This window comes from Hippocampus comes, unplaced genomic scaffold, assembly GCF_001891065.2.
Source record: "Hippocampus comes isolate QL1 unplaced genomic scaffold, H_comes_QL1_v1.1 scaffold86, whole genome shotgun sequence".
NCBI classification, from domain to species: domain Eukaryota; kingdom Metazoa; phylum Chordata; class Actinopteri; order Syngnathiformes; family Syngnathidae; genus Hippocampus; species Hippocampus comes.
The window spans coordinates 5645816-5664917 of NW_017805882.1; the positions used below are offsets into that span (position 1 = coordinate 5645816).

Below are 19102 nucleotides of genomic sequence, written 5' to 3' on the forward strand. Positions count from 1 at the left end.
GTCATTTCAGAGGACTGTGATAATTGGTGGTCGTCTGTCCCAGAGCAGTTTTTTGGGCGGACTGTCCTAAGTTTGAAATGCAACATTACACAAAATGAACACATACGGTACCTCTACATCCAATTGCCACACACTTGGGGTGAGTTAAGTCAAACAAAGCACGGCTTCTATGCATGTGCCCAAAATGATCAGAGTGATCAATTCAGTCTGTTTGTTTGCCTCATCCACTAACACTTCCAATTCCATCACTTCACACTTCATTTTATACTTGTTTTGCTCTCCCAAATGTTCAATGGTGATCAAAGCCCTCTTTTAAATACAGGATACGAGCTGTTGGGATGTTTTGTGTGAAAAACCATCACCAAGAAATAGGGGTGGGTAAAAACATCGATTCAACAGTGCATTGCAATACTTCTCGCAATTCAGTATCGGTTTAAGAAGATTGTACAGACACGCAATACCATCATAAAAAAACAAAACAAAACGCAACAGCAGTCACCATCCCAAAGCTGTGCATTAGGGTGGTCCATTTTGGAAAAGTTTGTCGGATTCGTCGGGCCGGGTCGGAAATCTTGTCGATACTATGACACAAGGATGTGTGCAAAATTTTATTCCGATCGGATAATTTTATCCCGTCCCGCAGAGCGACCAAAGTTTCCCCTATGGAAAGAATGTTACGGGGCTGAATGGTAGTACGGTTTCTCCCGTACAGTAAGGATTTTGTTTTGCTCAGTTCGCACTTGCAATAATTCAAAGACGGAAGACAGGAACGCATGTATTGCAAAAAAGGCAACCGTGGTTATCCTTCAACACTGGTGAGATTGTTGGTCCATGTTCACTGGTCCATCTGTCTATCTGTCCATCTGTCTATAATGTCCATCAACACTAGTGACACTGTTAGACCGCAAAAAAAACGAAATCCGCCGTGCGTGCCATCCCATGCCTACTTCGCGCACGGGTGCAACGCCCGGTGTCGCTCCACGACCTGCAGAAGGTGCTGTCGCTGTTCCTCGTCGCGCGTGATGGCGCCGCAGAACGCGCTGATGAGGGCGACGCCCCTCTCCGCAAAGTCGTTCACCACCCGTAGGTGACGAGCGCGCCGACGAGCCGTGGTGATGTTCGATGTCGAAAAGCGTCCTCAGCTCAGCGTCCAGTAAGAATTCCGGCGATTCTCGACTTCAATTGAAAGATATTAGCTCGCCAGTAGGTGACCGTTGTGTGTTAGGCGTGCGTTTGAGTTTGTCTCCGGCTGCTGAGAGCAGCGATGGAAGGTTTAGTTAGTCAGGAGGTGATCGTTCGGGCAACATTCAGCCCAGCCAGTGTCACGCATGGCAAAATACACGGTTAAAATACACATGTTCACCCTATTGAGACCAGTTGTTATGGTGGAAACTTTGGCCGCTTTGCGGGACGGGAAAATATCATCAGATCGGAATGAAATTTTGCACAGAACCTTGTACCATAGTATCGACAAGAATTCCGACCCGGCCCGACGAATCCGACAAACTTTTTTTTTTGCCATGAAAATGTGGACCACCCTACTGTGCATGCTCGGTGTTGAAGTCTGCAGAGAGAGCTTCCATGTGACAATTGGACTTTAAAGTGACTGGCCCCTACATAACTATCACTGTTCATTTTCTTGGAGGGTAAAGAAATATTAAGTTTACCTGCAGTTTTCATTCTCAATACAGTGTTGTCATGTTTTTTTTTTCCTTTGGTACTCCAAATGCAAAAATAAGTTGTACAAATAGTTTTCAACCTAAATTCAATTGAAATAAAAAACAACTGTTTTTTTTTTGTTTGTTTTTTACGAATACAGGAGACCCCCACTATTCACAGAAATAATGACTGAGCCAAGCCACAGTTAGCAAAAAATGTTTTCAGTGAACAAAATTTGTCGCATCTACAAATGCAAATTAAAACTCTACAATGCAAAACAAAAGCTATGGACCAACAACACAGAGATACGCCGCCGGCTTCTCTGGAGCCGCTTATCTGAGATGGATTGACACCGCGTAGAAAAGTATGCTGTGGTCTGATGTAGTGTTGTTCCTGGTTGCACTCTAGACTGTAGCGTGAAATTACGGAATTCGCACTGCCAATTGCCATATTAAATGTAATTACTTTGTATTACAGCACAGTATTTATTGGAAATGTAGGAGTCAACACCACGGTTACAAATGACATAGAACAAAACTGCGTGGAGTTTATTAAGAGTTGAGCATTTTATTTCTTTTGGGGGTCGAGGAGGGGGGATTCCAGTTCTGATTCCGGTTCTTTGCTTTGATTCTGGTTCCAAATGATTCCTGACGCTAACCAGTTCTTTTTGGATGAATTGGATGTAAATCAAGAGCTTCGCCTTTTGGCTCAGCTCCTTCTTCACCACGACAGACCGATACAGAGTCTGAATGCAGACCATGCACCAATCGATCTCCCATTCCGTCCAGCCCTCACTCGCGAACAAGTCCTCAAGATACTTGAGGGCAGGATCTCATCCCTGACAGGCAATCCACCCATTTCTGACTGAGGACCGTGGTCTCAGATTTGGAGGTGTTGATTTGAGTGGTATTTTTATTTTTAAAAAGCACAAACAAAAATTGTTTGTTTTTGTTTTTTTTTTCTTTTTGCTTGGATAGCTGGAATGTATGAATGTCATTTGCACAAATTTCAATGCGGAAAAATGATTACAGACAAGAGTGTTTGAGTTACAAGTGTGGTCACTGAACAGATTTAACTCCTATCTCAAGGCACAACTGTATAGGTATAGTGTTGTTGTAAAAAGGGTCTCTTCAGTTTGGTAACTCCTGCTAAAGAATCACAAAATTGATATGGAATAGAATCTCCCCACCACAATACCTACAATAACTTGTAATTTGCGATAATAATTATTACGTGTAGCAATATAAATTCCCATTTGTTTTGCTATATGATTGTAAACAAACAATGAATACATCTGCCCGTCCATTGTCTGAGCCGCTTATCCTCGGCACTAGGCGGGGTACACCCTGAACTGGTTGCCAGCCAATCGCAAGGCAAACATACATTGAATTTATACATTGCAGCCTACATTGGTACAGACGCTCCCCAACTTACAAACATCCGAGTTACGAACAACGGTACATACGAACATTTTTATGGGTATGTCGAAAAAGAAAAGAAAAAGTTAGATTTTGTATTGCGCGCCTTTTTCCGAGTACAGTACAGGTGTAGTGCTTCTTTCCGCCGCTAATACCGACGTGAGGCGCTGTGAGAGCTCGCCCAGCATCCACCCCGAATCCGGCTTCCTCTGCCCAGTTGTTAAATATCTCGTGCATCCATTATTCAATATGGTTGGTGAAAAGCGAAAGGCTTCTAGTGAGAGTGGAAGTGTAAAGAAGAGGCAAGCCATTTCATTTCAAATGAAAGTGGCAATAATAAAGAAGCTTGATGCGGGTAAGAAAAGGGTGAGCGTTGCACGTGCATACAACATGAATCGTTCGACCATCGGTATCATTTATAAACAGAAAGATCGCATAATGGAACACGTGTAAGGTGCAGTGCCGATGCAATCGACAATCATTAGCAAGTAAACATACTTATATAAGCCTTAAACATCTATTCCATACAAAATATAGCACTGAAGCAACTTACGAACGAATTCACCTTATGAACGATCGTTCGGAACGTATCTCGTTCGTAAGCTGGGGAGCGTCTGTAACTACCATTTTGGATTTAAATCAACATACCGGATTTCTGTTATTTTTCTTTGTGGATTCTCCTCAGGTCCGACCATCATCATCAGGTCCACAGTTTGCAACCACTGCCAATGGAACACCTCCTCAGCAACCTTTGCAGCAGTCCCCGGCCGTTGCGATGGCATCGGGGTCACCGTTACACAACTGCGTGGCTCGCTCTCCTCAAACCCCGACCCAGGCTCAGACACAAACAGTTTCACGGCCTGGCAATGGATACATGTTGAACCAAGGCCCAGGTGTGAGTCAGGCAGGCACGGGACAAGCAGGAACCGGGCTCGCTCCCGGCCAGCCAGTAGGACCTGTAACACCTGAACTTTCCCATGCGGAGCAACTAAAAGCAATGGCTGCTCAGCAACGCGCTAAACTGTTGCAGCAGAAGCAACAGCAGCAACAAGCAGCAAACTGGTCCCCAGCAGGCCCTCCAACCAGTCCTTATAATGCTGGTCCCTTTAACCAAGATAAACCCAACAGCCCCATGATGTATCCACCGCAAGCCTTTAACACACCGCAGCCCCCTCTAGTGGCTGGGTTGGCCCCCAACAATGGACCCAAAGGTCCCATGAACAACTACCTCCCTCACAATCACATGAGCTTGATGGGCCAGCAACAGCAGAACAGTATCGGCCAGAACACCCTGACCAAACAGCAACAGCAGCAGCAAACGGCAGCCATTTTGTCATATAACAACACCAAGCCACTGAGTCACTTCAGCGGCAGTGGGGTTGATCACCGGATGACCCCACCCATGGGAGGGAGCAGCCAGGTCAAGAACCCCATGATGCCTCCTTACATGGCAGGTGGAGGCCAAGGCGCCGGGCCTGGGCAAACCCAAGGGCCAATTCCAGGCCAAACAGCCCATCTGAGTGAGGAGCAGAAGAGAATGTTGCTGATGAAGCAGAAGGTGTTGAACCAGAACATCCCCTACAACAGCATGCAGCCTCATGGACAGGTAAGTTAAATGTGTAATACTCTTCACAATCATTAGAGGAGTCGACATTGAATTAGTGCAGGAGTCTCGTCAGCACTATGGTCACATGGTGCTCCACTCGGAACGTTTCCTTCTTTCATTTGACCTTGGCATGACAACAAACACCCTGAGTTGCTTGCAGGGCTTAGTTGGTCGGTGTGCAGGATGATGGCTGTCAACCAAAGGTTGAAATAAACAACTGTTTCTTGACAAATACAGATGATCCTCTGGAGGTAAAGGTCATCTAAACAGGCAGCGTTGCGATTGTTTTTAAAGTCTTTCAGAGGTGAAGCCAGTGAAGGTAAAATGGCTGTAGTTACCCCAGCAACAAGCCGGGGCTGGGGAGGAGGAAAATGGCCTGTCGAGAGCGTATTGATGCCTCTGCAACACGACCACCTCCGATAGCCCCCTTGCCTCCACCCTCCAGACTCACGCACGCGCGCACACACACACACACACACACACACACACACACACACACACACACACACACACACAGCATAAACACGGAGCCAAACACCTCCTTAGCTCATATCCCCAATCTGTCACAGCTGACTGATGGCTGAGATTGGACCACTAAGCCAAGTTTGCCGATGTCATTACCGCAAGCCCACCTCAGGCAGTTGGATTCCAGAGTCTAGTGACCAACATGACCATATTCAGAATGCTTCAGTGGTTCAGCCAGATGTCAGGTGTCTTGAATAATCCATTGGAGAAGAAATACTAAGAAACTGTGGGGAGACCTATCCTGTGAACAAAACACCTACACCAGATAAAGGCCCGAGGGGTTCTTTTCGTGGTGTCTTTAATGCAAATGATGTCAGTCTCATTGTATTGTGAATAACATGCGAGCGTTCATGCTTGTTCAGAAGCTATCTCCCTCTTTGTATGTCTTTCATACACAAACCCTTCTTCTGTTATGTTCATGATATGACTTTAGTCAGTCACCCCTCTGCTGATCTCTGAGGCTCCTCCTCCTCCTACTCTTCCTTGTCACCCACCCCACCCCCTTTACCCTCCTGCCAGAGACACTCAGCACCAATAAAGGAGCAGATTTATTAATATGGGGCCTTTGTGGCTGTTGCCTAGAGGGTTGTGTGTTGTTTGCCCGCGTGCGTATACGCGCATATGTGTTTGTGTGTGTTTCGTAGATTTCGATGGGTGGCGGGGCGGGGTTTGAGAGATTTATTTGAGTGAGCAGAGGAGAACTGGAGACTGGAAAAGCACGAGAAGAGAGAAACGTGCAGAGAAGCAAGCACAGGAAGCAAGAGATTTATTGTTGTGTGAATATGAAAAAGGAACGAACCGGCTCCAATGGGAAAAATAAGTGAGCAATGCAAAGTGGCGCTTCATGAATACAAACTATTTCTCGATTCTGCTTGCATTTTATGGCATTGACCGCGAATGGGCTACCTCTTCTTGCATTCCTTCGCCTTTTGCAAAATGAGGGCAAAATATCCAAGATACAGGCACTTCCTACTGCATGTAATTGATAGATTGGAGTTTCAGAGTTCCTCAAAATTCAATTACAGTTGATCAAATTACTTTGTTACTTACATTCACACCATTCCGTATATGTCCGCAGGTGACTGTGCAGTCACAGTGGCTTGGTATCATCCCTGGTTGACATCAAATTGTTGAGGATGGTTTTACCATTGAACATGACACTTCATCAGGGCAACAGGCACATACACCTGCTGGGCAGGAGTTACGGCTTTTGCTGAAAGTAGCCACCAGGGGGAGATTGGGATCTGTTGACCTTCATCCACCTTCTATCCAACTTCTATCCATCCCTTTCCGGTCTAAATTGCCCAGGGGGAATAATTCCTGGTGGTATAAAAGAGGTTTGGCAGAAGTCATTTTCATATTACAGTTTATGGTCAAACCACATGCAACAAGCAACAAATATTTATTGCTCATTACCTTTTGTGCCTCCAGCTTTACTTCTTGTGTTCACTGTTCGGTGGAAAACAACAACCCAGTTGGATTGTGTGCTAGTTTCGACTGTATAAGGTCAATAACGTCTGCATGAGTTTGCATGATAAAATTCATTTTGTATGTGATATCCTTTAGTGCAGGGGTCTCAAACTCAGTTTACCTGTGGACCACTGGAGGCAGAGGCTGAGTGAGGCTCGCCTGCATCAGGTTTTCCACAAGGAAAACTATGATAAAAACATTGCAATGTCATCAAATATTTTCATTTTTTAACACAAAATAAGATGTGTGGGTGTGCGGGTGTCTCAAAAGTGAAGCTCAAACATCACCGTCATTTTTTAGGCTAATTCTGTTAGCAGCTGCTCAGAGAAACATCAGCTGTGCTCCTCAAAAGCTTGTTAGGTAAGCTTTAATTGTTGCTCCTCACATATTGCTGTGATGCTAATTTATGGCAGTTGCCGAGGTTACCACGACAGTAGATGTCTCGGCGAGGAAAGGTCAGTCTGTGGTCGATGTTGGCGTGGTTGTCGGATTGATGGAGGTACTTTTAGTGTCTTCATACTGTCCATGCATGTGTGTGCATGGCCCACACCAAATGGCCAAATGTTTGTTGAATGTGCAGGACTGTAGTATACATTGAGCAGATCTCTGGCGTTATCTGAGTCATGATTAGAGGAGGATGCAGCACGGACTGAAAGCTGTCGGGCCCGAAAGAGGCCTTTCAGAGCCGTCGTGATGAACTGAAGTCGGTTTGATGTTAATAAATCAATGCCTATTCTCATGCATGTAGGAAATGATGGTGGCACACACTGACTACAGGACATGAAGGAGATTGTGCCGTTGCCAATAACCCTGTGAGTCACGTCACCAGCCCCCACTGCGCGCGCGCGCACACACACACACACACACACACACACACACACACACACACACACACACACACACAAACACACACACATATCAACAATAAACAGGCCGTGAAAACGCCCACATGCATGCACGCACACACGGCTGAAGTCCTTCCTACTGCGTACTCCACCCCTCTTTGCTATCCTCAGGTAATTCTTCTCGGATCAGCGTCCCTGCCCTCTTTTACATCTCATTCTCCATCTAGGTATGCTGAAAAGCCTCTCTTGCACAAGCTCTGAAGGATAGCAGCTGGAACACACAGAAACCATTTGCCACAGTGGAACTCGCATGCCGAGACCTAGCCAATACATGGGCTGATATGATATATAACTTATCTGTAAGTATAGGGCAAGTGAGATTAATCTTTTGAAGCAATGTCTAACAAGTAAGTTCCCTTCATCTCTCACCCTGACTTTGTACTAAACAGTCTCAAATTCATGTCGACAACCCGAAAGAGTTTAAATTATTGATACTGCAATTTTATTAGAAAGAAAAAGCTAGTGAGCTGGTACCAGTTTGACAACGTAGTTTGGACTAGTTACTTTTTCGATGGAAAGTGTTGCTGAGAAGCAGCCTCGGTCGGAGTACATACCAGGAACCAAATTCATGTATTGTCTCCGACTGCCGCAGCTTTTATGACTTCACATTCCTCATGGAATGGCAATGTTAATAATCACACAGACACCAAGTTATTTTTCATAACATTTAAACTTTCAATTTTAACTGTCTAGCACAGGGGTGGCCAACCAGCCAGAGACGAAGAGCCAATTTTTTTTTACTGTGTTACTGCAAAGAGCCACATCATACCCTTCCTCGCGCGCGCACACACACGCACATACACGCACGCACGCACGCACGCACGCACACACACACACACACACACACACACACACACACACACACACACTTCTCCACACACAACATACACACACACTTTTTTGGCCAAAGATCGACTTTTGAAGCGACCAACTTCTCACGAACGACTCAATCGCGCACGTGCAGGCATACACACACACACACACACACACACACACACACACACACACACACACACACACACACACACACACACTTGCGCGCTCGCACGCACACACTCACGCAGGTGCCAACCAGTGCACTCGCGCACATATACATGCACACCACGATCAGCAACACTCGGAACGGGCCGAAAATGAATGAAAGCTAAAGATAACAAACAAATCATTTTTTTCCCACCCATTTCCTCCTCCCACCCCTTGCGGTCAACTTGGGACCAAGTCGCTGGCTCCTGGTCGATTCTGATCGACATATTGGGCACCCCTGCCTTAAAATCAGAGGTAATTCGCTGACTAGCTTAGCGCTTAGCGCCGTTGTTTTCGCATGAGCGGTGATGCAGTCATCTGATTGGTTGCCCTCTATGTCAATCAAGTAACGGGATTGATGATAGGCTGACGTAGTTAGTTCTGTGTGTTTAGTGCCGTTGTTTGAATGGCAGCGCCACCGCCGAGGCGTTTTCGACGCTTGTCACGAGAAAGCCCGGGAGCCGCATTGAACCAGCCAAAGAGCCGCATGTGGCTCGCGAGCCGTGAGTTGGCCACCCCTGGTCTAGCAGATGCAATAATATTGTTTTTGCTTTTTTTAATCCCCCACTATGTGACACGTTTACCTGGCACTTTTTGCAAGGCATAATTCACTGGGCTCAGTCTAAATGAGTCCATTGTTCAATTGAAAAGGAATTAATGCCAGTTACCCCTGTTAGGCTGTTTGATTACCAATCTAGGGACTGATGTGGATGTGGCCCTGTACTGAGAATTTCTGACATGTCAGAAATGTGGTCGGTCCTTCCTTGAACGTGCTTTCGTACATTTGAGACAGAGATCAGAATGAAATTCTCCATCTGTGAGACCCCCCCTCCCACACACACACACACACACACACACACACACACACACACACACACACACACACTTGTGGCCCCATGTGCAACGCGAAAGCCCAACTCTTGTTGCGTCAAATCTCTTTTCAACGTACCCCGTTCATGTTTTCACCCTGACAGCGATCACATTACAAAGTCCCGATTTTACTTCATTAATTTTTCATTTGCCGATTTTTCTTACAACGAACACCTTTATATGGTAAACTTTATTATAACAACCAGATTTTTCTCATAAAATAGTGAAAATGCCTTCGTTACAATGAACCGGGGGAAGCTAACTGCCACCGTGACCTTGCTTATGAACAAGATGTACAGCGCAGGATTCCCCTCTGTTGCTGAGCAACGCTACTGATCGAGTCGTATATTGTCGTACTTCCGGAGGCACGGTGTGGTCCTGAGCAGATGGTCTGGTAAATGGAAGCAAGCCTTGCTGTCTGAGAAGTCTGAAATTGTCTCTCACTTTCGAAGGGGAGTCTCCCAGACGAAGCCCAACCAAGACTACAAATTGGCAAAGTCAACACTTTCGACAGTCATCCGTAATGGCACCAAAATCATGGCAGAGTTTGAGGCCAACAGATTGCAAGATGATTGTAAATGGCTTTGTAGCGCGGCACATCCCTGGACTGGTCTTCATACTGTATACACGTATTTTTAATGGACATGTTTATACTGTCTTACATGTTCCGTTTTTTTACATCTCTAAATGTTCATACTGTATCATGCATCGTGTTACTGAAAATGGCTACAGCAAACTACCGTTATAACCTACAGATTCATTACGGCCCTCGGGTACGTTGTAATGAGGTTCAACTGTATATACAGTATATGGGCCTGTGTCTCAGAAGAAGGCAAAGGTGGCTAAAATAAGCACATTACTTTCCTCTCACTGTTTTTAGCCTGAATATTCTAAGTCCAGACGATTATGCCTTTTTCTTGATTTGTTTTGACCATCAGCAAAGGTTTGAAAATGTACTACTGATGACATCTTCAGCCCTTAAGTGGAACAACAATGACCCATATGTACAATTTTAGCAATCCAGTTGTGTTTCGCGGTCACTCCGCAGTATAAGTACTCCTTAGTATTGTCTTTCAGTCATAGGCGACTCATTTGCATTCTAACTACTTTCCTCTGCTGTGCAAACTCACTTCAGCTGGAGCTGGAAACAAAAACAAAGACAGAGCAGAACATGACATTGTGTTTTGTTTTTTGCTTTATGTGATACAACCACCTCGTCACTGATGGAAATCTAGCGGAAAAAAAAAACCTAACCTACTGTTTGGTCTAAGAGAGAAAGAAAAAGAGTAAGAGAGGGTGAGAAAGATAAACTCTCTACCAAAGAGGTGAGAGAGAGTTAGAGAGATTGCACTCACTGATGTTCACAGATCGTCTACTCACTCGCTCACACACGGTGTCTCTTTTCAAGCACAAGCGCACACATGCACACACGTACACCGAATACTGCTCACTTTCTGACTCCTCCCCTCTCTCAAGGCCCACGTGTCAGGGCTTGAGCTGAGCTGCTTTCAGATCCTGTTGAGAGGCTCTGAAGATGGAGGGGGTGCAAGATGTGGAGGGGGGTGTACTTGTGGAAAGGGGAGGGGCAGTGGGGGGCCTGTGTTCTAGCATGTATTTGCTCTCCCTCACTCTTCGGAGATGCTTCCTGTGAAGAGAAACACACCACAAACGGTTTTCTCTGTGCTTTTGCTGTCTACTTTTTTCTTTATATCTCTTCTCTCATCATTCTCCTGCCTCGCCGCCTTCAACACTGCCTCTCCTGTGCTTGGAGAGAGCTGTTGGTACTGTGCTACATCACTACAAATCGGTGGCGCGTGTGTGCAAGTGTAGTTGCTTTCTCCGTGTTTCTATGAAATTGATGAGTTCATGTGACAGAATGCATATCTGCAACAATGATTTTATTTTCTGACATTAGAGGCTGGTTGTTTGTGTCATCTGAGGTGTAAAGAGTAAATAACTACCGCTTAGTTTTTGTGCATATAGCTGTTGGAGGATCCATGATAGGTACAGTATGCTATAGTATGGCTGTCTGAGTAACACCTACCCCAAAACACCCAACCCCACCACCAAAGCTGTTTTTAAGTTTGAAAGAAAGCACTCTGACACAGACCATCTCCACCCATTCAACTTGCCCTTGGGGACTGAAGGCGAGGTTGATTTTTTTTTTAGTCAGGTTTTTTTTCCAGAGCAGTGTCGCTAAATTGGTTTAGTATTAACTTCACTGTGTTTCAAAATCTTTCAAAGCAAAGTAGTCGGTGTCTTGTATTTGTGTGTGTTTGTGTGCGTGTTTTAGGGCTATGTTTAACAATTGATTTTCCTTTTCATAGTCCGATATTGATTAATAAAACCATAAATCGATCATTTTTATACATCTTTTTCCCCATGAATTCATATGACTTCTCTGGCGTCACGCGTGATCTCATCACTAAGCAAGAGTAGTGTATCAAAACAACATGGCGGAAGCACTGGAATCAGCGCCGACAAGCTTGAAGGAAAATATCTGGAAATTTGGGGGCTTTAAAAACACGAAGCTATTTAAAAAAAAAAAGAACAAAAAAACACATTATTCATGGTTTCAATTCTTAATATGAATCGATATACTTTAACTAATGCACCAAGTGAAAGCAAGAAGTTTCTACTCTTTGCAGCGCCGCTTCTTCTTAGAATATCTTCCAAATGAAAGTAAAATTGGTTTTGTGTGAACTCCTCAACTGAATCGAAAATCAATGAAAGTCAATCGAATCGATTTTGGAAATCTGAATCGGTCACTCAGCCCTAGCATGTGTGTGTGTGTGTGTGTGTGTGTGTGTGTGTGTGTGTGTTAAAGTACAGAAAAAAGAGCTGTATTTTTGTGTATGTGTACATAGATAGATACATAGATCTTTTTTTCTGATTCTGTGTCTGTGAGCCAAAGAGGCAAGGGAGATACAGTCAGAAGGCTGCATACTAAACAGGCTGCTGTCCCCCTGCCAGCACCTCTCACACACACACACACACACAAATATTCAAGTTTGCTTGCGCGTGTACATACTCACAAATAGCCCGCGCGCACACAAACATCATGCAGACACTTTCCTCGCGCCAGCTCAAACTTTGGCTGCCTTCCTCGGCTGCCGGTTGCTGTGGAAACCGTTGCCCAAGGCCCCTTGCAGCCCAAATCAATGGCAGCTCCAAGATGAGGGTAGACAGGGGTTGCTTATGTCTGTGTGTGCATACACGCGACAGCTTGTCTCTGTTTAAATGCTCCAGTCTTTGAGCACTTTGGTGCTGAGGTTGGTGACACTGTCACTAATACTATCAGTGTTTTACAAATTGGATTTTGGTTGTGTCTGGGTGGTTGCAATTCAACCAAACCAAGTTGACAGCAAATTCCATAGAAAAATAAAAACCTGATGGGCGAAGAAATATGGGAGGTCAGACATTTCATTGTTATGTAATAGTGTGCCATGTCGCTAATCATTAGTCATCTTGTTTGTGTTGATGGCTCCAATTGTGGGCGCACAAATACATACATGAGAGACGACACAGATGTGACCTTGCCCTTGTCCTTTAAATTCACCCCATCCTTCCCATCTGCTCACTCAGATGCTAACAAACACACATACACACAACTGGTTAGTCCAGCACATAATGTGCGCTCGCATAAGATGCACAGTAAAATTAGACTGTTTACTCACCTGTGTCTCGGTGTCACGGTCTATGCATTCTTGTGGCAGCCCTCTTTCTCAACCCCCACAACCAACAACCCAATGCTCATGGGAATGGAGTATAATATTGGAGATTTGCAAGGAGGTGGTGTTGCGGACGGAGAGGATTGATGGACAGCATTTACCACAAATAGATTTGAAACAACTAATCCGCACTTAAAGGACCCAAATTCAACATTCTTGTACCTGATACTGAGAAAAATGACACATTAAAGGGAAAACTGACCAAATTCATTAATAGAGTATATGTTTGTTTCATAACAAAAGTACAAACTCTTCCTTGGAAAAAGGACAGTGGACCTTATTGGATGAGTAGCAATCACTTTGAAAAGACTCAGCACACACATTTCATCTATCTGAGTTAAGCCATGATCAGGGTTATAATAGTTTGGGATTTTTCGTTATAGTTCGTTTTTCTTGCGTTTTAAGCTTTGTTTTTTTTTTTTAAATTGAGTTAGTTTTAATTCCTTTTCAGAGTGGCTTTGTCAATTTTGGTTGGTTGTATTTTTTTTCAAAGATTTTAATTGGTTTTAGTATGGGCAGCCCGGTGTCTAACTGGTTAGCGCGTCGGCCTCACAGTGCAGAGGTGCAGGGTTCGGCCCTCCTGTGTGGAATGTTCTCCCCGTCAGCTAATTGCTTTTTCCGGCGACCATTTTTCAGCACATCTTACAATGTTTTTTGACCAACGGCAGTATCGTCAACTCTGAATCATTTCCAGGCCGGTGGGGTGTGGACGTCTTGCTATTATATTAAATTATATTAAAATGACTGAGATGGGAGACTCACCCATTATCTCCACTTCCTCAATTTGAAATTTGTTCTATTCCGCTCGGCTGGGGCAGCGGAGTCGCGTGTTTGAATCTTGCCGACTGATTTGAGGACTGAAGACATCAGTTCCTCCTCCTTTGCTGTCCATGCATGCTGATTCACCAAACAAGGACTTTCATTACTTCGTCCTACTTTGCAGCCAATCAATGGACTGTTTCGTGTTTTCTTTGGAGACAACAATAACACTCAATCATGCTAAATAGCACATTGTAAAAGCAATGCGTTGACGAGAATATCGATGACAGAATACTGAAATATCGCCAATCCCGAAATGGGACCGTGTCATAGCACCTGTAGGAACTTGAAATGTCTAAAAGCCACCAAAATGACACTATCCAATGTTTAGATTTTATTTTTATTCGCATACAGTATATCATATTTGTCTAAATAGATTACATACATGTATGTAACATTTGTCAAAAGACACCAGCCGTAACAATTCTTTGGCTTTAAACAATCATGCCATTAACCTGTTGTCTTTCACGTTTTACAGATTTGGTCACGCGGCGCTCCACATATAGCGTTTTCAATGGACACATCGTGAAGTGGGTGGAGTCAATTGGACACAAACCATTACCAAGTTTATCAAATAAACAGAGCAGTGAGACCTCACCAGTGAAGCAAAGATAATTCACTTTCCAACCAGAGTTCAATTTCACTGCGCTGATCATCATTGGCATGTGTTTCATGTCATTTCCTGCTGCAGACTTGACTTCTCTCTCACGTGCATGCACCTATGAAGACTCACACAATATACTGTAGGAGACACAAGATTCATCTTTTCTCATCTTCCATAGTATGGTGTAAGCTCAACAATTTAATGCCCATCATATTTCTCCTTTCCACTCTTTTTCTCCTTTGCCCTCGCTTACCTTGTCACGGACTGCCATATTGTAATTTTTCTGCAAGAAGGCAGAAAATCTGCTTACCATACATACTGGAATGTTTGCCACTCTCACACAAAGTTGAAACTGCTTGGTAAAGCACATCTTTACCTGCACCATCAACAGCAAACCTGTGTGTGTGCATCCATGTGAATATGAGTGCGTACATAAAATCTTTCTTGATAGACTGCTGGAGTTTGTGTGTGTGTGTGTGTGTGTGTGTGTGTGTGTGTGTGTGTGTGTGTGTGTGTGTGTGTGTGTGTGTGTGTGTGTGTGTGTGTGTGTGTGTGTGTGGGCGTGCGTGCGTGCGTGCGTGTGTGTGTGAGAAGACAAATCACAATTGTCTTTGCATCTGCAAAGTTGTGAAGCGTAAGAGTGTTCATTATACCGTAATTAAGGTGAATGGAATTGCATTTGAAATACTATATGAAGCATAAAGTGGACCTTAGTAATACTTTAGCCACGAAGACAGATGAGTTGTGACACCTCTCAATGATGTGACGTTCTATTTCTCTCAAAATATGTCTCACTCCTCCCGTGTCACTCTCTTCTCAATCTTTTTGATCCTGGATGGAATTTCTGGTGGGAGACGGAAGCATCTAAAGAGAGGAGATAGAATCAAGAAAGTAGGAATGAGATGAGCCCTTGGCCTTCTATTTCAAATAATTTCAAGGCCACTTTTCCTAAATGATGCCATCATGCCAATTATTAACGTAAGCACTTATTCAAGTTTAGCAGTTGAAATTCAGTATAAATGGTTGAATTTCAGTTTCCCATGTATATAATGATAATATAATGATATGACATATGACATAATATATGACAGTCTTGTAAAAGGATATAGATGGCAAAGTAAAAAGCAAAACATAAGCCCCATAATTATTCCTTTGATGCTCTGAACTGATGTTTCTTGAGGGACACCGCAGTGTCACACAATTTCCTCAACTCATGTCTGACATATTGCATCAGTGATGGTTCAAATTTTGACATTTTGGTCAGCTATCACTGTATATTTCTTTCCTGACTTTTTGGAACACCCTTTTGGGTATGCACCAAGTTTTCTATTCTTTGGTGTAATATCTCCTTGTAAAATGTATTCATCCATCCATCCATTGTACAACAAAGGCTGTATAAAAAGCAGTAAGCAGGAATTAATATTTGAACTGTATTGACATCAGAAAATCCTTCTCAAATGTAGAGATTTACGTTTATTGGTATTGTTTGTAAGCTTATTGAACATACGCAGAACCCCACACAAGGGTTGGGCGGTATTTCGGTGATACGGTATCCACCGATGTCTAAAAATAGCAACGATGTTACTTTCAACACTTTCTAAAATGGCACGTGACTTATATCATAGTCGCATGTCTGTAACAAAACCAATCAAAATCATCAAAGAATTAAATTCCTAGAAAAAGAAGAGGCTCAAGAAGGCATGCGTCGTGTGAAGCTAGTGGCTACCTAAGAGCAAACAAACCCAGAGTTGTGCTTGCTCTTAGGCTATTGAGCATTAAATTCAACTCTTAAGCAGTAACTGAAGACCAGCTAGACAATTTATCAACAGCTTTGTCTTCTGGCCTCTCACAGCAGCACATTTCTATGCCAGAGAGGAGACGTGAAATGCCCAAGTTATCTTGGCACTAGATAGCAGCTTGACGCCAATCAAGTTCAAAATGAGTCTAAAAGGATGAATGCTTCAGAGAAGAATGGATGGATTGTTGGAAGAACACCCTGTGTTTTGCCGCATGACAGTTAAGAGCGAGGGGTCTTGAAGGTTAAAGTAAGTTATTTTAAAGGTTGATTCTGCGTTGTCGTTAGAATGTTGGTTTCTCTGCAAGACAGCACTTTGGGGTAAATAAAGCACTGTAGAAGTGCACTTCATTTACCATTTGCTGTACCCTCTATCCATCCATGATCTGAACAGCTTATCCTCACGAGAGCATTCTGGAGCCTATCCCAGCTGTCTTGGGGGCAGTAGGCACAGGGTACACCCTGAACTGATTGCCAGCCATTCGCAGGACACACATAGACAAACAACCATAACTCTGCCCTTCCTTGCAGTGTCACCTTGCGCTTGAGGTTTGGAAGTGGTTTACATCCAACAAGACCTGGTCCTGTAACAGGTTCATTATCGGATGGCACTGCCAATTCGTCTCATGTTTATGTGTGTTGGTGAACTGTGGGGAGAAGGTCAGATATTGGAGGGGTATGGTAATGGACAACAATTTAAGATAATGTTGCACTCAGCCTGGTGACTGTCTTGGAATTCAAATGATTTATGTTGTCGCGTTTATCTCAACTTGTGTTTTATTATGCCTTTATTCATTGTTGTAGCTGTTGTATTTTATGTTTTGGGAATTTTTTTTCTGGATGTAACGGGGACACATTAGAGTGGATTCGATTATATTTTACCAAATTCAGTGGCCAATAAATTTATAGTACACGATATGGAAAAGAACAATACAACACCACAGTCTAATGATATTAACCGTGATTCTTGATTACATAACCTGCAAAAAAAATAATTGAGAACACACGCTCAAGCCAAAAAAGGAGGGGTGCCCAAGTTCTCTCGAGAGCCCCTCTCCAGCCTGTTTTACTTTGTATATGTCTCCCTCCTCCCACACGCCTAATTCAAATGATCAGCTCATCACCAAGCTTTGCAGAAACCTGATAACAATCCCCGATCATTTGAATTAGGTGTGTGGGAGGAGGGTAACATGTAAAACAGGCTGCATAGGGGCTTTGGAGGGAGCAGACTTACCCTTGTAATAGAGGTTATGTGTTTCTGTTTTTAGAAAGTTACACCCTCGCAGACAAACGTACATATGCGCCACCATCCATCTTTAGTTAGCGTTTGACACCAGGACTCTTGGCTGAGAACTGCTTTTCAACACGTACGCACGCACGTACGCACGCACGTACGCACGCACGCACGCACACACAGACACACACACAGACACACACACATACACACATGGGCATTTCCTGAGTTGGTTTGGGCACAGTTGGATGATAAACATAATACATACATACATACATACATACATACATACATACATACATACATACATACATACATACATACATACATACATACATACATACATACATACATACATACATACATACATACATACATACATACATACATACATACATACATACATACATACATACATACATACATACATACATACATACATACATACATACATACATACATACATACATACATACATACATACATACATACATACATACATACATACATACATACATACATACATACATACATACATACATACATACATACATACATACATACATACATACATACATACATACATACATACATACATACATACATACATACATACATACATACATACATACATACATACATACATACATACATACATACATACATACATACATACATACATACATACATACATACATACATACATACATACATACATACATACATACATACATACATACATACATACATACATACATACATACATACATACATACATACATACATACATACATACATACATACATACATACATACATACATACATACATACATACATACATACATACATACATACATACATACATACATACATACATACATACATACATACATACATACATACATACATACATACATACATACATACATACATACATACATACATACATACATACATACATACATACATACATACATACATACATACATACATACATACATACATACATACATACATACATACATACATACATACATACATACATACATACATACATACATACATACATACATACATACATACATACATACATACATACATACATACATACATACATACATACATACATACATACATACATACATACATACATACATACATACATACATACATACATACATACATACATACATACATACATACATACATACATACATACATACATACATACATACATACATACATACATACATACATACATACATACATACATACATACATACATACATACATACATACATACATACATACATACATACATACATACATACATACATACATACATACATACATACATACATACATACATACATACATACATACATACATACATACATACATACATACATACATACATACATACATACATACATACATACATA

The 19102-nt window shown here is 42.7% G+C and overlaps 1 protein-coding gene across 3 annotated transcripts in view; it reads left to right on the forward strand.

Moving 5' to 3' along the window:
* maml3 (mastermind-like transcriptional coactivator 3) overlaps nt 1–19102 on the forward strand; it is a 158025-nt gene that overhangs the window by 95996 nt on the left and 42927 nt on the right. For all 3 annotated transcript variants that reach the window (XR_002170511.1, XR_002170510.1, XM_019889176.1), the window contains exon 3: nt 3763–4683. Coding sequence is in view for 1 of the 3 variants with exons in the window: in XM_019889176.1 (XP_019744735.1) it covers nt 3763–4683 (921 nt within the window). In the remaining 2 variants the exon portion in view is untranslated. The remainder of the gene's footprint in view (nt 1–3762; nt 4684–19102) is intronic.